The following is a 22,218-nucleotide window of genomic DNA, read 5'->3' on the forward strand; positions in this document are numbered from 1 at the left end:
CCTGCCCTCAGCCAGAGGTGACGAGCGAGAGTCACGGACTGCCACCAGCACCACTGTGCCAGGCCTGCCGAGGCAGCGACGGGACCGGGGCAGCTCCTGCCACCTCCTGCAGCCGCTGCCCGTACCCGGGCAGCAAGGCACCACCTCAGCAGGGCCTCACACACAAACGTCCGCGCTCAACCAGCCACCACATTAGCAGGAAGACGCGAGGTGACGCATGCGCAGCCCGCTGCGCGGAAACGGCGCATGTGCGGCCGGTACCGTCAGTGACGGAAGGACTCTGTGGCCCTGCGGCAGCGATGGCTCGGCGTGTCGTGAAAGGCCTGCTGGTGCTGGAGGCGGCGGGGCTGCTCGGCGCTCTCCTGCTCTACCGCGCCATGGACCGCAGCCAAGGTGCGGCGGGACGGCCGGGGGACAGGATGGCGGCCGGGGCAGGGCGAGCTTCTTCCCGCCTGAGGCGCCTTCGGAGCACCTCACGCTGCCTGCGGAGGGGTTTGTAAATTAGGCTCTACTGACCTGGCTCGGCTTGTGTCCGTGTAGGTACACACACAGTGTTGTTTGCTGCACGGAACCTCGAGTACAGCTGTTACAGACAAGCTGCTGGTTTAGTTTTGCAAAGCCAAAACCGTGGAGACACTCCTGAAAGGCAGCACATGGCCCCCAGGAACAAAGCCGGGTTTGTGTGTTTGAACAGTAACAGCATCAGTTCAAACAGGCATTTAAAAATGAGAGGCTGTCTGCAATGAGGCAGTTACCAATCCTCCTTCAGGCACCTGATGCTCAGCCCTGAAGGGGTGCCCTTTCTCGGATATAGGTCTCACAGGCTCTGTGATTTGACATTTCCCAGGTAGACATCAGGCCCGGCTGGCATGAGGTACCCATGAGGTACCCAGCATCATCTTTCCAGTGATTCACCTTCAGTCCCTCAAGTCTCTCAGACTTAGGACTCTGCCTCAGCAACACAAAAATAAGCCAAGGTCCAGCTCAGTACTGCAAGATGTGCTCTGCACAGCAGTGGTCTTACTTTGCATTCAGGGCTCAGCAGGTCGCAGTGCTGGTTTGCCAAAGCTGTGGGAGAAGGCAGTCCTGCTACCAGCACGGCCAGTGCCAGCCAAAAGGCAGACGCTGCGGTGGCTTGGAGGGCACAAGCCCACCCATTTCAGCAGTAGCTCAAGCCTAACTTCACCTATGCTGTCAGTTGGCATTTCTTACCAGATGCCGGCAGGCTGTTATACTTCAGCTATCTTTCTTTGCATTTTTATTAAAAAAATATATAATAAAAATCTGCAGGATATGTGTATGGGCCTGTCTTGCTAGCTTGGTGCTGGACATTCATGGTTTCTCATTTCTCCTTTTCAGTTCTAGGTCCTAGCTCTTCTATGCCTTTGCAGAAGATAAGCTGTAGTTGATGTATTTCTGGAAGGTGCAGTGAGCTCTTTTAACAACTCAGTGTGCTTTAATGCTTTCTTTGTGTTTGTACTATCATTGGAAAGATCTTTCTGTGAGCTGCTGTTACTCATTAAACTAGCACAAAGCTATCATTACATGATTTTCTATTGGGTTGCCAGAGCAGCCCTCATGAGGATTCAGCAAACACCTAAAGCTGCATAAGGAAGCAGAGTAGTTTTCCCAGTTTTCATTTGCACATCAATCTGCTAGAGGCATTCAGCTTCCTGTGAATCTGTAGCTTGTATCTGGTTATCACAATTGTGAGAAAGCTTAGAAAACACTGCAATGATAGGGCTGCACATATAAATAAACTGAATACAGTCTGTAATACAGTGTAAAAAAAGTAAATTCAGATCACATTATTTAATGATGGCTGTAACTAAGGAACTCAAACTTAGGTAAAACTAATCTAGTTAGAAAAATAGTGCATTTAATTATTTACCCTAAACATGGTGGATAAAGTAACCGTGACTTATCTTTTTTGCCAGACTTCAGATACACAATGCAGAAGAAGTTCCCATCAATTCTGGAAGGTAGGTTTGCAGCTGTTGGCTTCAGAAGGAGGCTGAAGCTTCTGCTGTATCTTTCATACAAACTCAATTTTATTATTGCTTAAAACCTATCCCAGGAGACACTGCAGAAGTGTTTATTGTTATGCAGAGGTGTGGTTGGAGTGTCTCTGTTGGACAGACTCCTTGGAACTGAAGGACTGTACATCCAACAAAAACAGCCACAAAGTGGCTCACCTTTGGACATGCCTTACTTGGAGCTGACACGGATTTTCCTATTTTTCAGTGTATTACAAATCCAATGAGTGGTCTGGAATTCACGGCATAAGGGAGAATGACCAAATGGCATGGTTAAGCAGCAAGAACTGAAGTAAGAAAGGTGTGTGATTGACTGAAAAATTATTTTAGAATAATTATTGTAAAAAATGTCCATATTAAAATGCCCAGTTCATCTTTTTGATTTCTTGCCTTTATACTTGTTTTTCAGCCCTTTGTGCCTGAACTGTTTCTTCCTTTTTATGATGCTTTTCACATCCCGGTCATGAAGCCATTTGTCGCGCTCTATTTCCCATTGGATCTGTTTAATATCTGTAAGAGGAAAGGTGACGAGGAGTGAACAGCTATCTCTGATAATGATGTAAAATACAGATGAAACATGTAACAGTTAAAACTTGGCTGCTGTATTTATGAATGTCAATAAAGTGCAAGCTGCCTTTTTGTTTTTGACACCAGAGAAAGTTTTGGGGTTTTCATTTCACAGAACATACCCCACCTTCTCAGCACCTCATAGTTTAAGACCACTCTTGCCATTGCTTTGTATTTTACTAATGCTAGATATGCTTATGTTAAGAGTACACAGTGTTTGAGTGCTGCTGTTCACATTTTTCAGGTGACACCAGCAAGACTTGTAAAAGCTCTAGAGAGGACTGATTATTCACTCAGTATATGCACATTTAATTCATTAGAATTATTTCTGGGGAACTACTTTTGCTTCACCGATACTGCAAGGAAATAACCCAGTAGGTATATAAATGGCCATGTCATATGCCTTCCTTTTACAGGAATCCAGGACACTTTATCAGAGCAAAATTCACACAAATGCTTGACAGACAGCATGCTGCCCATCCTTATTTACAGTGTGAAAGGGCCACATGATAGCCTCTTCATCTTTTCTGAAGCCTTGCTCTCTCCAGTAGACACAGTTAACATTAGCACTGGGCTAGTAACTGACTGTCATGTCTTATTGACAGTGACCTACTGTCCCTATGTGTGACTTCTGACCACATGTGAATTTCAGTTAGAGAAGGTACATCTTATTAACTACAGAACCAGAAGAGAGAGAAGTGAAACAGCATTACACCTTTCTGCTGTTTGTACCATGTACTTACTTGCATTATCTCTGTTGGCCATGGCGTTCATTCCAATATTATCAAACTTAGACCCAACATTTTCATCCAGCAGAGAGCCAAACTTTAAAGAGAGAAATTTTAGTATTTTATTACAAAGAACCAGGTAAAATGCTTGATCACTTTTTGCTAAGTACTGATCAAACTTACCTCCTCTGCAGATGCCAGTATCTTGGCATCTTGGAGTTTTCTCTTCTTTCCTCGATTGGATCCTTCAAACAAAAAGCATTATTCTTATAAGACAGAATTTCAGCTTCAGAAAGACACTAAACCAAAGTGTTACCATGTGGTTGGGTTTTGGTGAGGTTTTTAACATGTTTTTGAGACCATCTAAAATAGCTGTTAGAAATGTTTATTCTTCACCTCCCCCCCACCCCCCCCAAAAAATGGAACGAGCACTTTCCAACCAAGAACTAATAGCACAAATCAGACGTTAGGAACAGATGCACAAACTGCGAGTACAACTCCAATTTTCCTTTGAAAGTTCCTTCTTTGAGTCCCAGTTCCTGCTTTGAGTCCCAACATCAGATTGTTACTCTGAATTCGGCAATGGTGGTTGAAGGACAACCTCCTTTTAATTCATGGTTTATTCATCCAAAGGCATAGATAATCTGATGTACCAAAACCCAAAGCTCTTCAGACTGTATTTGTATTAAGCTTTCTCACATGGAAATCATGGCAGTGTTCCCTTACCTTCTAGTGATCCCGCAAAATTCGTATCTTTCTTTCTCTTGCCCTTTTTATTGACAGACTTCAATTGTTTGTTATTGTTTGCATCTGACAGAAAAGAAAAAGATACATCAAATCTTCATTCTCACATCATGTACGTATATTTAAAGCACGGCAGATACTAAAATTTCATTTTAGGCATTTTTTGGTTTATAACGGTCCAAGTCATTACTTTAAAAAAGTTTAAAACACAGCACAAACAACCAAATCTGGGATTTCTTCAACCCAGACAATTAAAAATTGGTCAGTGGTGCACCATTCTTTATGCTTTTTTCCACAGCACCAAAAAGGAATGAAATACGAATCTAAGATACATAAAATATGAAGGCTAAAAGCAGGTGTTACATACACCTCAAATGTCTGCTTGGTAAGTTGGGTGAAATAATAATATGAACGACTACTGTGTTAACAGCTCTATGAGTAATTTACCTCCTCTGCCCTCAATCATCTCCCTGTGACCTTCAGTTTTTAGCTGAAATACCTCATTAATCTGTGCTTTTCCAGCCACGTAAAGCGTGTACAGTGTAAGCTGTGCTTCTCAGTTGAAAAGATAATAAAATCATGAAGGTGCAACAATCAATTATTATTACAACGGTAATAAAAATCTGGGTGCACAGTTGTATTAGAAGAGCAGCTGTTACTTATGAGACAGCAATTAAAATAAAAGTTACCTCATTTAAAAAAACAAAACAAAACCCAAACATTAACTAGGTCTAAAGAAATAAAAAAAAAACATCACCAAGTAGCAACACTTCCTTTTTATTTTTCTCTTGGACATCTTTTAATATGTCTGCCTACTGTACCCAGTTATTTGTGTATAAAGCTACTTTTGTTACTGCCAATGTTTTCAGAATGAAAGAAACAAGTCTTCCTTGCAAATTTTTATCCCCAGATGCCAAATTCCCACTCACACTTGGGAGACTGCTCCAGGCAATGTGTCTCTCAAGACTTCATTGTCCAGAGAAGGTCTTGTCACTTCTCTACTTAAAAGCCAAACCTCCCACTTAGGTAACTGAATCTGAATTTATATATGTAATTACATATTAGATAACCTAGTTTTAAAGCTCTTTTTTTTCTTTTTTTTTTTTTTTGGTAAGAAATGGTACTTTACCTAGGCTGTTATCATCATCAGACACATCCATAAATACACCTCCCTCTTCATCCATATCCTCTTCAAAGTCTTCCTCCATACTTCCTAAGGAGACTTCCTCATCATCCAGATCACTGAATTCATCTTCATCATCAGAATCCTCACCGTCAGCACTGGATCCTTCACTTCTTTGGCCTTTCTTACTGCCTTTGGTTTTCTTTTTTATATTACTAAAAAAATACGAAACAAGCTTAGCACTTTACCTGGCAAAATACTGTTTACACCCAGATGACATCTACTGGCAAACACTATGTTGGGAAAGTTCAAGATCATTGCAAACCACTATACATGTAGGCTGAGACCAAAGAAACACGTGTTACGCACTCAGGTACGTTTTCAACATCAACATGTGGAACTGTATTATAAAAGTAAAGCATTTTAAGAAGTTCTAAAGAGAATTCTATTATGAAACTAACAGAAATGTCAGTTTCAGTATCTTTTCTGCAAGACACACACACTGAAGCTATCCCTAGCAACTCTATTAAATGAAGAAATAATACTTTTTTTTCCTTTAAGTAAGGAAACATGGTTCTTCATATACTAGACGGTTACTTGGGTTTTGTCTCCTTTCTACTATTTTTCACTCACACCAGTCCAGTTCACAAAAATGTTCAGTTTCAAAAACACTTTAAGCTTTCATTCTCCTTTCACCTCAAAGAAAGAAAGTTTCTGTGTTGATTCAAAAGAGGCTACTTAATCATTAAAGGTCTTTTTAAATTTTAAAGGCCTTTTCCAACCTACGTAAGTCTATGATTCATGAAACTGCTGACTTCCTGAGAACTGAGCTCTGTGATTCTGGATTTCACAGAGTTTATTTACTGCAGTAGGTCCAGTTCAAACAGTCCTTATTGCAGCAGTACCATTATGCCCCATTCTACCTGCTCTTGTACGTGGTAATTCTCAGAAACCTGAGACCATGAAAAACAAGATTTTTACCTTGCTTATTGAATCACCGCATTGTATAAACAAAATACTACAGGTCTCGTGTCAAGCCAGCAGACTGTAAGAACCACAGGATCACAATGCTCCATTATGGGACATGCAGAAAAGCAGCATTACCCAGCATTCAGCTGATATTGCCCTTTTTGCAAGGTGATATTCTGAGTGGCTTTGAAAAAGGTCTGTGCAATTTTGCAAGGTAAAACTCTACATCAATATGAAAAGAAGAGGTGAAAAAAACCAATTTCAAGTCTTACCCAGCAAAGTCAAGGTCATCCTGGCCAACATCAATGGCATTATCAGCAGCTTCAAATGCATCTGGGGGAAAAAAAAATCGTTTATTACTACAAAGGCAAACAAAGAAATATGAAGTAACTGCCAAATAGATTATTTCTAGGTATCATTTTTCTGAGCAGTTTATATAATCTGCATCAGTAACAAAGGGCCCTGATACCAAAGGGTTCATGCTTCTATAGCAAAATACTCTACAAAACAGTTACCTAAAGCTAACTGGATTTTTTTTCTGAGAAAAATCTTTTTCTGTGAAAAATAATGAAAATTTTCTTTATCCAGTGTCCTGGATAGCAGTCATGTTTTTCCTTTGTGTTAACTGGTGCAGTGCTGTGTTTTGACTTCTAGTTTGAGAACAGTGTTGGTGAAGCCGATGTTTTTGGTTGTTGCTAAGTGATGTTTACCCTGACCAAGGACTCTGTGAGGCTCATGCTCTGCCAGGGAGGAGGGGAAGCTGTGAGGAAGCAGAGACAGGGCGCCTGACCCGGGCTAGCCGGGGAGGTATTCCATACCACAGCACGTCATGCCCGGGGTGAGGGGTAACTGGGAGTTACCCGGAAGGACAGGGGCTTCCGGGTGGAACTCGTTTTCTTGGCCGGTGGTATCGTATTCTCTTCCCTTGTTATTTTCCCTTATCATTGTTTTAGCTGATAGTAGCGGTGGTGATTTGTTGCTGGACTGTTCTTGTCTCAACCCGTAGGAGTTGCACTCTCTCGATCCTCCTCCCCGTTCCTCCGGGAGCGGGGAAGGGGAGAGCCCTGGTGCAGGGGGGGGGAGACAGACACGGACCTTGATTGTTGTCAGCTCGGCACCACTCACTGGGAGTGAGTGAACAAGTTACCTGACTGGGTTTAAACCACGACATCCAGGATGTCATTTCTGGCCAGAACTAGATGTTGTGGAAGCAGGCACAAATAGTTTGAAACACTGGGCACACAATTGCACAGTGATTCAAACTTAATTGGCAGGTGGGATATCACAAGGGATACTAATACTTGCTTCAAGCCAGATAGAACAAAGTCTCAATTAAGAAACCCCAAGCAAGTGTCATGCCAGCTAATCTACGTGTTAATTTTCAGATAAGAAGTTTTCACTATAATTTTTCACAGAAAAGCAAGCAGGCTAAAGGATGAGAGCTCCTATCATCGGATTCACTTAAGAACAAATTGCCATACAAAATAGCAGACAGAAACAAAACCTGAAAAATTACAACTTGTTTCAAAGGGTAAACACCAACATTAGAGGGTACTTAATTTAAGCTTCTGAATATATGAATCAAATTCTCAGAGACAGTCAACTTAGAGGTACTAACAATAAATGACAAACACAATTGTTATCAGATTCTTGCCCATGCTACTTGAGTCACTAAGGAAGAATCCTGCTATGGGAGCTCAGAATTCTCTAAAAATACTGTACAAATCAGTTATGGGGAGCTAGCTGGTTTTCATGGGGTTAGTTTGGGTTGGAGTTTTGTGTTGTTTTTTTTTCCAAATATATGTACTATTCTATAAATAAAATATGAAATCATAAAATAATGGACATTTTATGGTACACTAACAAATTCGTATTCTGGAACCAATCATACACTAATTCCAAAGCAAACAAAGCACATGCTACAGGAAGAACTAAGACTACTGCAGAAGTTAGCCACGGACTTAACTGAACAAATAACTGCATGAAGGATGTAAGGAAGAATATGAGGAAGATTGAAAAAGGCCAAGCAGTAAAGAAAGAACAGAAGCAGATGTTACACGCTGGTAGAAAAAGTTATTTAACTCTCAGACTACATATGGAAAAGAAAAAAAAGGCATGAACTGCCACCCACAACCTTATGTTCAAAATCAGACAATTTCTACCCATTTGAATAAGCAACTACTGGAGTAGTGAGAGTAAGACCTCTGTCACAAGATGGCCATCCAGTACGCTTGTGTGATGGATAGGATGAAATGTCGGCTGTAGTAGGGAACTAGAATAGGAACTGGAAAGCCAGTTTTTTTCCACTTCCATGTTCCTGTATCTGGCCCTTATATACAATATAAACTACGGAAAGGATAAATTAATGATCTGCAAAAGCAGGAAATACTGGCATAGTTACTACAAGAAAAAAAAACAACCTTACCCAATGCTCTTTCAAATTCATCGTCATCTACATCTTCCACACTTTCTTCATCATCCTTACGCCTTTGTTTCTCTCTCCTCTTATCAAACTTAGAATAAAATCTGAAATAATACATTGCTCTTAGACACAAGATTACAGGTAATGATCTTTATGATCAGTTTATTTAAAAAAAAAACTGAAACAATCTGCAAGCTGTTTCATGTGTATGTTGCCAGTTAAGTAATGGTTTCAAATGCATCTCAAATCAGAGATGTATATTTTTTGTGTTTCAAAGAATATAAATCATTTCTGTAAGATTTTAAACAAAGTTTCACAGCCAAAGGTGCCAGAAATTATTCTGAACATGGTGAATTTATAAAAGAGTATAAGAAAGATGTGAAAATCTGCCTTACACTGATAAGAAAGAAAGGATCAAGTTCAACATGAATCTAACGGGGGGGGGGGGGGGGGAGAGATTCACCCATTAAGTTCTATTAAATTTTCCCCTGTAGCCCTCTTCTTCTGCGTGCTTAGTACTACCTTCTGTCAGCCATTTTAAACCACTTTCTCTCCTTCATTTCATGTTAAAGAACCAGCAAACACAGAAGGCAATTCTGGGCAGATACAAGAGCAAAAGAGTACAGCACTTTGTATGGAAGACTTTGAATGTGTGAACAGTTAACAACTGTTAACTTCCCATAGAGGGCATTCTTTTAAGCTGCTTTTCTTTAATCTCAAAATTAATACCACTTTTTAATTTCTTTTTTACATTACATTCCTCAATATTGTATCAATTGATTTAAAATAGTTAAGTTCCATTAACCCAATACTTCACAAAAGCAATGACTATATTAATAAAACAAAACAAAACCAAATAAAGTGAATTCAACAAAGTAAATGAAGTTAATTCAAACACTGATCTCCTAAGGAGACACTAACCAGTATTTTGAGCTACGAAAAATAAATCTTTGCCATATGTGTATCACTTCAATTTTAATGTTACAGTTACATTTTTATATCATGAACTATGACTATAATAAAAAGAAGGGAAAACTAGCTCCTCTGACTGTTTTTTGCATTGTTCCATTCTAATAAGCTTTGATGCTAACAACATAAACAAGATATATTCCACTACTTTTTTTTAATATACTTCTAATGCATAAGAATTACAACCCACAAGCCATTCATCACCACCCACTGTTTAAGGCTTCCTTATTGCAATGTCAACTTACTTAATTTTGGACTACAAGCACTGGTTGCTTATCTTCATAAGTGACAACTCTTTCCTAAGCACTTCTGATAGATGTTGAAATTACATTCTAAGGAAAGTACTATCATCAGAAGTCACTCAAATTAATCAAATTTTGAGAACACTTGGAATACCACAGAGTATTTAACAAAATGCAATGGGGTTTGATGGCACTGCAGTAAAAAGACAACACTTCAAATGAATGTTCATAAGTATTTCATTACCTGTGAAAAAACACTTCATCCACTGGGATTTTGCTTTCGTCTTTGGCACGGAATTCCTTACTGTTGACTGCAAAAAAAAAATAGAACTGATTTTACCTCAGGCTGAAATGACTGTTATTCTTTTACAAGGTTAAACCCATGCGCAGACAGAAATTCGTAGATACTCAGTGTCACCCATTAAAAAAAGTGGAGCTCATCTCAAAACCTCTTCAAACAGACAGTGAGTTAAACAGGGAGGTTTGCAACCACCTACAGCAGGAATGCATTAAAAAAATATAAAAAAAAAAGAAGGGGAAAAAAAAGTAGTAGGAAATCAGATAAACTTGCTGTCATGCACTAAACCACTGGAACCACTTCTGCCCAGCCCTCCTGGCAGTAGAAATATACATCAGCAGCTGCAAGGCAGGATCGTACACCAGCTGAACATGCTGAGGAAGGGACTGAGCTTCACCCTGTCTCCAGGGCCACCCCACCACCTCTTCTTCCTTGCCTATCCCTTCTGAAAGCTTCACAGCCACCCATTCCAGCACTCCATGTTTCTGTGATAGCAGCTATGTCATAGCTTTCCTGTTGCACGATGGCTACTGGCTCTTCTTGTTTGCTGCCCATGTTGTGTGCATTAATGCAGATGCTTTTCATTTGGGCTACTGATCCTGCCACCTTTCTGGGGGGAGAAACCCTAATTCCTATGTGACCATTCACAGGTGTTTCCATGGTTTCTAACACATCAATAACCCTTGATGTCTTTGCTGCCTTCACTGAAACAGCAGAGCTAAGGACCTGACTGGCACATTATCCCTCAAACATTAGCATGCTGCCCCCAGGCTTGTCTCTAGCAAAGCTGTGTTTATCCCTTCCATCCTTCTTAAATAATTTTAGATATTTTTATGAACTCCAACAAATATTATTCATAAAACTAGGATGCCAGACAAGGAATGGCATGTTTGTGAGCAGAATATTTAGTATTTATAAACTCATGTCTCCCTAAGATTAGTACCCTAACAATTTGCTATTCTTAAACCACAATAGAAGAACCCAGGACATCTTCTAACCAGAAATATTACCTCAAATAAATTGCAAGGCTTTTTTTAGCTCTTTCCCCCCACTCCCCTAGGTGGTCATATTGCCAGATACAAACAAATTTGAAACTATGTTCTATACTACTCAAGAGGCTAACAGCTGAGGTAACTGACTTTATGTCATTTGTTCTTAAAATGATTCAAAGGATATAAAGTTGAAGCTGTGGAGATTCCATACACCCTCAACGAGAAGATTAGACCTGATCCTGAACATCAGACACCACCACTGCACTCCTGATAGGCAGGACTTTCTTTTATTGTGAACAGAAATAGCACAGATGGTGCAGATGACACATGTCTACAGTAACTAGACAAAATCTTTTAACCATCCTAATCTTAACTGAAAAGAATCTTACCTGCGAGATTCTGCACATCCTTCATAAACTGCTTCTTCTTTGGCTGCATTACCACACTGCTGGTGTTTTCTGTAGAAAAACATAAATCAGAAACAAATTACTACTGATACAAAACTGTGAGGAGTGACTGATAGACCAGAGAGTTTTGCTGCCAACCATAAGGACCACAGGAGGCTGGAGAAATGGGCTGACAGGAACCTCATGCAGTCCAACAGAGGGAACTGCAAAGTCCTGCACCTGGGGATGAAGAAACCCATGCACCGGTACATGCTGGTGGCTGCATAGCTGGAAAGCAGCAATTTCTGCACTGTGGATGTGAGAGGCAGCAGTATGTGATTGTCAGCTAGTTCTGAGTTGCAGACATCTCCTGAATACTGATCCCACTCCTGTTGCATGGCACGCACCCAAATACTGAGCAAACACCAAGGGCTGCTTGGCAGTCTGAGAGCAAAAGAGTTTGGTCACCATCAATGGACAAGATCATACGCTAATACGCACAGAGAAGTTCGTACCTTTGCCTTTGTGGAGTTTGGGACTTCTGTACACAAAGCGATCCAAGAATCTCATTAATGTGAAATCCTGCAAAGGGTCACCTGAGTACTGAATGTGATTTCCCTGAAAAAAGAAAAAAGGCAAGTATCATTGAGGTCTTCATTTTAGAAAGACAGCAACTAAACACAGAGGACTCAGACGAAGAACAACATTAAAACACACTTTAAATCAAAGACAAGGACCTGGGGATACTTCACCACATACACCTGACCAGTTAATACACTCCTGTACAGGTTCCTTTTTTTGGAATTTCAGTATTTTCTTAATTAAAAACCACCTCCCTCACTTTGTTTCAGTGATGAAGTGCCTTGCAATGTAGTGTGCTAACAGCAGTTAATCTTCAGCACCACTTGTATACCATATATTCAAGTGAAAATATTCTAAATACGTAATTATGTAAGTTTGAGTATTTTTGACACAATATCATACCAGTATCAAAAAAGAATTTGTTCTAAGAGTAGGGTTCCCCACATAAAAACTCATGTTAAATAAAGAGACAGACCAAAACTCTAAAAAAGGTTTAAGGATCATGTAACACCCACATTTCTAACAACTTAATGACTTCTGTGAGCAGTCTCCTCTATATAGTGCACTTTAATTCCCTGAAAAGCTTCGCATTTCAATGTACATTACAGTGCTGTAGCGTGCAAGAAGGCTTTATAACGTACTTTTTGAATGTCAAAGGACAGCTTACATAAATCAACCTTCCAAGCTCCCGATTAGAAGAAGCACTTACTTCTAGAATTGTTCTTGCAAATAGGGCCACAGATGGATGAAAATGTTCAGAAAGCTGAAAAACATTAACAGCTTATTTATTTCTTCTCCAAAAAGAAACGCAATCATTACTCAGGTTGACATGACGTCTGACAACACCACTATGTCATAAGACTGCTCTGTAACTCAACAAATATTGTAGACACATGCAGTAGGGCAAGTCTGATGTACTCTGCCCTTGAACAGCTGAAGAACTTCAACTCCTAATCTTTTGTTTGCATGAACTAAATACATTCCAACTTACATAAAAAGCTTTAGTGATACAAAGCTAAGATCTGAAAGTCAAAACAGATTCTTACTGTCCAAATCTCCACTTCAAAACTGCTAACCCCAACTCCAGAATATCAGCATCACATGTAATATATACAAGCTTAAAGCTGAACAACATATCAGCTTTCACCTTTCTGTTATGTTTCCCAGGTGGCTACCCCAAGAATAAGCAAGTTCATTTTCTTTCAAATCCAACAGCCACACTAATGAACAGTAATCTGCAACATATGAATGCCTTACCTTCTTCAGTTCCCAAAAGCTTGTACTTTCAGCACCACAGTATAAGGGACTCCGATGCATAGGATCATAGGAAGCTCCACTCTTCCTGCCTGAGGGGCAGAGGAGAGCAAAACAAATTTCCTCAGGCAACTTTATGACAGCACTATTTTCATTTTAGCATGACAGTAATGCTGCCCATCACTCTTAGCCAGACAGGTCACAGATGTACTCAGTAGAAAGTAAGGATATTCACAGAATCATAGAATCATAGAATAGTTAGGGTTGGAAAGGACCTTAAGATCATCTAGTTCCAACACCCCTGCCATGGGCAGGGACACCTCACACTAAACAATCTCACCCAAGGCTCTGTCCAACCTGGCCTTGAACACCACCAGGGATGGGGCATTCACAACTTCCCTGGGCAACCCATTCCAGTGCCTCACCACCCTAACAGTAGAATTTCTTCCTTATATCCAGTCTAAACTTCCTCAGTTTAAGTTTTAACCCATTACCCCTTGTCTATCACTATAGTCCCTAATGAAGAGTCCCTCCCCAGCATCCTCATAGGCCCCCTTCAGATACTGGAAGGCTGCTATGAGGTCTCCACGCAACCTTCTCTTCTCCAGGCTGAACAGCCCCAACGTCCTCAGCCTATCTTCATACAGGAGGTGCTCCAGTCCCTTGATCACCCTCATGGCCCTCCTCTGGACTTGTTCCAACAGTTCCATGTCCTTTTTATGTTGAGGGCACCAGAACTGCACACAATACTCGAAGTAAGGTCTCACGAGAGCAGAGCAGAGGGGCAGGATCACCTCTTTCGACCTGCCGGTCATGCTCCTTTTGATTTTGGTTATTCACCTGCCCTTCCCCACTGCATGAGCAAGTGTACAGGTGAGTTCCTGTGTGCTTCCAAGGAAGCTCCTGAAAACCCCTGCTCTGTTCCAAAAAGTCCTCGAGAAAGAGTGAAACTAGAGCAGATTTGTCCTGGGTTCATCAGTAGCAGTCATTTTTCTCCTTCTTAGTAGCTGGTGCAGTGCTGTGGTTTTGACTTTCAGCCTGGGAACAGTGCTGATAACACCGATGTTTTCAGTTGCTGCTCAGTAATGTTTGCTCTGACCAAGGACTTTCTGAGTCTCATGCTCTGTCAGGGAGGAGGAGAAGCCGGGAGGAAGCAGAGACAGGACACCTGACCAAACTAACCAAAGGAGTATTCCATACCACAGCACGTCATGCCCAGTATATAAACTGGGGGCAGTTACCTGGAAGGGCTAGATCACTGCTCGGTCAGGCTGGGTATCGGTCAGTGGGTGGTGAGCGATTGTATTCTCTTCCCTTGCTTTTTCCCTTAACGTTATTATTATTGTTGGTAGCAGCAGTGGTTTGTGTTATACCTTAGTTACTGGACTGTTCTTATCTCAACCTGTGGGAGTTACATTCTTTCAATTCTCCTCCGATCTCTCTTCCCAGAGGGAGGAATAAGGGGAGGGAGTGAGCAAGCGGCTGTGTGGTTCTGAGTTACCGTCTGGACTTAAACCATGACAGTTCTTTGTAGCACCCAATGTGAGGCACAAAGGGTTGAGATAACAACAGATCTGACCAGAGTGTGCCTAATTGCATCTGTGATAAGCATTTATTGTTTTGGATTAATAGTCACTCGTCACAATGCTGATTTATTGGCTCTCAAAGTTGTTGCTCTTGATCTCGGAGTTTCAGCATGTGGTCCCTTACTTACAGCCGGTATTTTCTGTGGCAGGGTGTGCGGGATAGTATGGGCAAGTATCCAGGTCAGTGGGCCCCTCCAGTGCTTTGGAATTTCACCACTGAAGTGCAAAACCCAGAAAAATTAGTAAAACACTTAAATGAGGTGTGTTGTCATTCTGGCCATACCAGAGACAGACAAATCATTGCAACGTGCTGGGGCTTGGCCTACACTTACAGAGCCCTGTTCAACACTATCCAGCACCTTCAAAGGGAAAAAGATGTCTCTGGATCTGATGGCAAAGCAACAGACAACACAGCTACTCCAGCTCCAAGCACAGCAGCTACACCAACCCCAGCAACAAGTACAGCAGCTACACCAACCCCAGCAACAAGTACAGCAGCTACTCAAACCCTGACAGCAACAGACAAAGCAGCTGCTGGTTCTACTCAACCCCCAAGCACAGCGGCTGCACCAACCCTGACAACAGATACTGCAGCCACTCTAACCCTAGTGATAGACACTGCAGACACTCCAACCACAGTCACTGCAGCTAAACCAAAGGACCAATTCATGCCACTATCATTTGCTCCTGTACGCAAAGGAAAACGCAAAAAAGAGGCACAAAAAGAAACCCATACAATGAAGAAAGACGAAGAACCAATGCACTTACTACACGGAACAGCATCTGATCAAGAGTTATTATTAATATGTGGATCAGAGGAAGAAGAGGTAATGTCTTGACCCCAGACCTCAACCAAGCTACGGAACATGCGGAAAGATTTTACCCATCAACCAGGGGAGCACATCATTACCTGGTTGCTCCAATGCTGGGACAATGAGGCCAACGGTCACAAACTAGAAGGTAGGGAAGCTAAGCAGGTGGGATCACTTGCTAGGGAAGGGGGAACTGACAAAGCAATTTCAAGAGACAAAAAGTCCCTCAGCCTTTAGAAGCATCTCTTGGCAACTATGAAGGAAAAGTTTTCATACAAGGATGATGTTACAAGTTGTTCAGCCAACTGGACCATGACAGAGAAAGACATCCAGTCTCTGAGGAAATCAGCCATTGCAGAGATGATCTATCCCAGTTGCTGGGAATGCATTCATAGAGCCAGATGAAGTTGAATGTGCACAACCCATGTGGTGGAAAATTACATGGAATGCACCCTCATCATGTGCCCACTCATTGGCATCAATGACCAGGCACAACGTAGCACCACCAACAGTGGATTAAGTGATTCGTCAACTCCAAGAGTTCAAAGACAATCTCACCCCTTCCATCATTTCAGCTGTGGAAAAACTGTCCTAGGAGTTCAAACAATTGAGAGATGATCCATCTGACCTATCCAGTTCCCCACACGTACCAACCCACGTCTCAGGTATTAACAAAAGGTGTCCTACTGTTCAAGAGAGAAGATATAGGAGGTACACACCACAGGCCACCCGATGGTTTTACCTGTGGGATCAAGGAGAAGACATGAGAAAGTAGGATGGAAAACCTACCTCAGCTCTGGAGAAAGAGGTGTGTGAATTGGAGAAGAAAGGTCATGGATGATCATCCCATGAAAGCTGTGGCTTCTGTCTCTGGTGAGCAGTTTTCCAGATGGAGTGGAAGAGCTGATTTTACTCTAGCTCCTGTGATAAAGAAGACTAATCCCTGTCTGCAAGACGCAAGTGTCCAACACTGTGATCACTGCCTCCAGCCAGGTGGAGGTAAGGGACAATCGGATTTACTGGACTGTGTGGATCAGATGGCCTGGCACATCAGTCCCACAGAAGTATAAGGCTCTAGTAGATACTGGTGCACAGTGTACCCTGATGCCATCAAGCTGTTAAGGGGTGGAACCCATCTATATTTCTTGAGTGACAGGAGGATCCCAAGAGTTGACTGTACTGGATGCTGAAATCAGCCTGACTGGGAGTAAATGGCAAAAGCACCCTACTGTGACTGGTCCAGAGGCTCCATGCATCCTCAGCATAGACTACCTCAGGAGAGGGTACTTCAAAGACCCAAAAGGGTTTTGGTATGGCTGCTTTGGAGACTGAGGAAATTGAGCAGCTGTCCACCTTGCCTGGTCTCTCAGAGGATCCTTCTGTTGTGGGGCTGCTGAAAGTCGAAGAACAACAAGTGCCAATTGCGACCACAACAGTGCACTGGCGGCAATATCGCACCAACCGAGACTCCCTGATTCCCATCCATCAGTTGATCCGTAGACTGGAGAGTCAAGGAGTGATCAGCAGGACCCGCTCACCCTTTAACAGCCCCATATGGCCAGTGTGAAAGTCTAACGGAGTGTGGAGACTAACAGTAGACTATCGTGGCCTGAATGAAGTCACACCACCATTGAGTGCTGCCGTACCGGACATGCTAGAACTTCAGTATGAGCTAGAGTCAAAAGCAGCCAAGTGGTATGCCACGATTGATACTGCCAATGCATTTTTCTCCATTCCTTTGGCAGCAGAGTGCAGGCCACAGTTTGCTTTTACTTGGAGGGGTGTCCAGTTCACTTGGAACCGACTGCCCCAGGGGTGGAAACACAGCCCTACCATCTGCCATGGACTGATCCAGACTGCACTGGAACAGGGGCAAGCTCCAGAACACCTGCAATACATTGATGAGATTACCGTGTGGGGCGAAACAGCGGAAGAAGTCTTTGAGAAAGGGAGGAAAATAATCCAAATCCTGCTGAAAGCCGGTTTTGCCATAAAACGGAGTAAGGTCAAGGGACCTGCACAGGAGATTCAACTTTGGGAAACAAAATGGCAAGACGGACATCACCGGATCCCCACAGATGTGATCAACAAGATAACAGCAATGTCTCCACCAACTAATAAGAAAGAAAAGCAAGCTTTCTTGGGTGTTGTGGGGTTCTGGAGAATGCACATCCCGAATTACTGTTTGATTGTAAGCCCTCTCTATCATGTGACCTGGAAGAAGAATGATTTTAAATGGGGCCCTGAGCAACAACAAGCCTTTGAGCAAATTAAATGCGAGATAGTTCATGCAGTGGCCCTTGGATCAGTTCAGATCGGGCCACGTGTAAAAAATGTACTCTACACCGAAGCCAGGGAGGATGGTCCTACGTGGAGCCTCTGGCAGAAAGCTCCATGGGAGACTCAACGTCTCAGCTTTTGGAGTTGGGGATACAGAGGTTCAAAGCTAGCAAGCTTCACAAGTGAATGAGCAGTTACACATCTTAACCTTGGCTACATTACTTCAATTTGAAAAATTAGAATAATGTTTTAATCTCTTCATATTACAAGTCTTTATCAACATGCCACTGTTACAGAATGTTAGAAGTTAAATTAATTATATTTTCTTGCTAATTTACCTCCCAAATTCAGATGATGCACCCATGAGGCTGTTGAATTTGAATCATTTGTCTTAGCAGAGTTTTCCGTTGTGTTTCTCTCTTCACCTACTTCTTTATCTGCATCCACAAATTTTTCCTCATCCTCTTCAGGCTCTTCTTGATCCTTAAAGCACTCTTCATCATCCGACTCCTAAGCAACAGAAAATGCTAGCAAACAGCTCTTCCTTTCCACTTCTGTTCTATTAGAAAAAAGCACCTGTAATTCTGAAGAAGCTACTTACAAAAATACAAACAAATGATGGCCGATGTTTAAGCAATACAAATTTTTGGCCTTGATACGGGACTTAAAATTGATGTAAACCTTACAGCTTACATCACACACGTGTAATGGTCCCTCCCTGCCTAAGAGAGGGAAAAAAAAACAGTCCTGCCTAGCACTACTTCAGAGACAGCAGACAGAAGAAACAAACAGGCCATGTCTTGATAAAGCTTTTGGGTGAAGAATGCTCACTTCCTGATTTACACAGCATTTAGTATATCATTCCTCTCTCCATGAATGAAGTCCATAAACCCACCGGCATTCTTAAATCACCTTCATCTATGCAGATTTTTAACGCAGTTATAAATGTTCAAGGCCTTTCTCCCATGACATAACATATCAGCAAACTCTCAAATTACTATTAAGCAGGTTAGAGAAAGGTGCTTATGAAAACAGCTCTTACTGAAAAAACAATGAGATAATGAAATCATCTTATACCACATGATCCTGCAACTGGACCCTTAACTCCGGTTTTACTTTCAGAAGCTCAGACAGAAGGTACAGGGTTCCACAAATGAAGGGTGGCATTTGTCCACAACTGACTTGAAGTAACCTCTTCACAAAGGCCTTCACCCGCCGTAACACTACATCAGCCTTCAGAGATTTATAGATAAGATTAAGAAACATGGATGGCTTTGACCAGGTTGCTAAAGCAGGATCTAGAAGCTTCCTGTAGAACACACAGGAGAAAATATTGCTGATTGTCACAATGCACATAGGAGAATAATTGCTAGTAACAACAGTCATCTACGTTTTTCGGAGTGCCATGTAAAGGACCAGTGACAGCTTGTTCCCCAACACTCAAAATCATTACGATCAACCCTGAACTGTCAACAGCTGTGTACTTCTAGATATACATATGGCAATCTGAAGGTTAAAAAAACTTGTATCAGTAAAGAAAAAAAAAAATGTAAGAAAACATAAAGAAACAGAGTTCAACTAAAAACAGTTTCAAAATCTGAGATACTCAAAGTAATAAATCTGATTTACTTAGATGTTAAACAAAATAGAAAGAAAATAGGTAGCAAGCACCATGCTTCAAATCAGACCTGACATGTATTAGCAAGTTCATTTTCTACTCCATGTTTTTTCCAGGCTGCCCGGCACAGTAAGGCTTTTAAATGCATTGCATATTCTGGGTGAACTCAAGTTCCCCTTTATAAAAAAATCAGCGATTTCCCTCTGGTCAACTAAAGAGCAGCCTGCAAGGACCTTACAGAGAGCCCAAATAATCAGCTGGCGCAAAAGAAGAGGTAACTTTTACAACACAAGGCTTTCCAACTACACAAATTAAATGATCTAAAGAATATGTTAAAGTAATATTCACCCTTCCCCATATGAAAAAAAAAAGGAAAAAGAAACAATATTTTAGGCTATCACATGACTAAATCACAGTATCAGTAAAAATTATTTCAAAAGTCACCAGTAAGTTTCAAATAACATCTGGAATTACAACATGCCACCAGGAAACAGTTGCAAAGGATGCAATGTGTATGTTGTGCTCTCAGGACCTATCATTACCATTTATTTTAACCCCACATTAAATCAAAGAAATCACATGCACTTTCTTCTAGCTCACACAAACCATCAGAAATTTTTAGCTAGTGAGACATAGAACTCACAAGATCCTAAAAGCAAAACAAGTGTTTCTACAACTTGACATCAATGATGTTTACTTCATAAAATGAAATTTCTATATAAAGGCCAAACCTGTCACTTACTTGTACAGTGCTGCATAGTATCTATCCGACACAGATTGCTGAGAGTCCATCACCTGGAACAGTAACATCAGGGCCTGGATGCTGGTACTGAAATTCACAAGGTGCAGAACTCTAAACAACGTGTCCATTTGCTCTTTCACCTTCTCATCACCAGTCTCAGCATATGGGTAAGCTCTGTTCACCCCGCAGAGAAGAGCGCTGAGCATTTTGGATTCAACATCTTTTTTCTTAATGCAGTTCCGAAAAAAGCAGAAATACAAAGTTATGAGCTTGTTGGCCAGGGCGCTTTCTTCGTGACTGAGGACTATCTGATTTAGAAAGCAGATGGCGTAATACTGAGTTTTCACGTTAATGTTTGACCGGTACAAAAGCCTCTCCACCTCACTGCACACTACTCCCTTCATATTTGGATGCTTGTGAAGTAATGTCTCTAAAAGGTAAGAGGCTTTGGTAGCGACTTTGTTCTGAGGGTCTCCCAGTTTATTTACCAGCTGAACAAGCAGAGCTTTCTCCTGCTCAGGCTTGTTACAGAGAAGCTCATGGGCAACTGCCAGAGCTCGAGATTTCGGTGCTGTCAGAGAATCGTGACTGAGTGTTTCTAATGCTTGCACAAACTCTGCCACCTGCAGTTTCAGATGATGCTCAAAGTACCACAGTATCAACCGCCTGTCCCTGGAATCCCTGTTGCCACTCGACATCTTCTCTATGTTGTTAAAAGGTCGTTGCGAGAAAGACCATAATTTTCGATTGTCTGGTAAGAGGTCTGAAAGAAGCAGCTCCTTGAAAGTATCCAAAGCCATGAGGCTCTGATGCCTGCTGCCCTTCTTCTTTATGAGGTTTACCAAGTTCTCAACAAACTGGATACTGTGGACAGCACTGTCCTGAATGAGCAGGGTCATCGCTGCCATCCTATCAGCCAAGGTACCTGATGACACAACAGTCTTCATCCAGGCTGAGGAGGCCCTCTTCTGATAATCTGTTTTATTCTTGTACAGGTCCGTCTCATGTTCGTACAGCTTTTGAGCCAAGGCCTTATACTTGGAGAGAAGCGTCTGATTTTGTGCCTCTGGAGAGAATTCACTGGTGTATTCCTGCTCATACCATTTGCCCCCTGGTTTGATCAGTATCCCTTGCCTAGCATGAAATTCAAAATCTTCTTCCAGCCTCTCTTTCTTTGCTGAAAGGTGCTGGCCCTGCTCACCAGAAGCAGCAGCTTGCTTCTTCTTGCTGTCTTTCACGCTGCTTGCCTTTTCTTTGGCTTTTTTAACTTTTTTCTCTTCTAACGAAGGAAGATCAGTTTCTTTCTTGCTCTTCTCTTTCTCTGGGGGTCTCTCTTTCCGCTGGCTGCTGCTGCCGCCGCTGTCATCCTCCTCCACCACCAGGCAGCTTTTCGCGTACTTGCTGATCCCTAGTGAGTTGACGAACGCCTCCAGCTCCCCTTCCTTTAGGTCGTCGATCGCGTCCTTCCTGCCGCCGTCCACCATCTCCTCCGCCTCGTCCACGGCGCACAGCATCACGTAGTCTTGCTGCAGGCGGTAGCACACTGCAGTGACACGGGAGAACGCTCCCCACAGTCGTCCCCGTCCCCACCCCCGCCCCGCTGTCACACCGAACAGGCCTGTCCCGGGGGCCCATCAGACACGTGCTTCGGCTCCTTCCCGCCACCCCACCTTACCTTGGTGCCGCCGAGGCGCAGCACCTCGTCCAGCGTGAACCCTTCTCCATCTTCCCCTGTTTCTTCTCCTTCATCTGCCTCCTCGTCGCCGCTATCGCCGCCCGCCTCCTTCGGACCCCTCCCGCCGAAGTCCCACAACGCCGCCATTCCTGCCCGCCGGAAGTACCTGCGCGCACGCTTCCTGCCGTAGGGC

The 22,218-nt window shown here is 42.4% G+C and overlaps 1 protein-coding gene and 1 long non-coding RNA gene across 2 annotated transcripts; one reads left to right on the plus strand and one right to left on the minus strand.

Moving 5' to 3' along the window:
- Positions 1–248: 248 nt before the first annotated feature.
- On the plus strand, positions 249–5,177 carry LOC133278391 (uncharacterized). The gene is made up of 5 exons (XR_009746544.1): positions 249–393; positions 1,938–1,982; positions 2,245–2,337; positions 2,446–4,460; positions 4,986–5,177. It is a non-coding gene; the product is annotated as an uncharacterized LOC133278391 (long non-coding RNA).
- On the minus strand, positions 2,358–22,208 carry CEBPZ (CCAAT enhancer binding protein zeta). The gene is made up of 16 exons (XM_061471079.1): positions 22,026–22,208; positions 20,351–21,876; positions 19,068–19,299; positions 18,329–18,500; positions 13,316–13,404; positions 12,768–12,821; positions 11,992–12,094; positions 11,480–11,548; positions 10,045–10,111; positions 8,593–8,693; positions 6,440–6,500; positions 5,205–5,413; positions 4,058–4,141; positions 3,515–3,576; positions 3,347–3,428; positions 2,358–2,546 (listed from the first exon to the last, which is right to left on the minus strand). The coding sequence occupies exons 1-16, from the start codon at positions 22,170–22,172 to the stop codon at positions 2,407–2,409; spliced, it is 3,198 nt and encodes a 1,065-aa protein (XP_061327063.1). The 5' UTR covers positions 22,173–22,208; the 3' UTR covers positions 2,358–2,406.
- Between the last annotated feature and the right edge of the window lie 10 nt (positions 22,209–22,218).

This window comes from Pezoporus flaviventris, unplaced genomic scaffold, assembly GCF_033815535.1.
Source record: "Pezoporus flaviventris isolate CSIRO_AGI_PZ_B2104156 unplaced genomic scaffold, CSIRO_AGI_Pfla_v1 ptg000066l, whole genome shotgun sequence".
NCBI classification, from domain to species: Eukaryota; Metazoa; Chordata; class Aves; order Psittaciformes; family Psittacidae; genus Pezoporus; species Pezoporus flaviventris.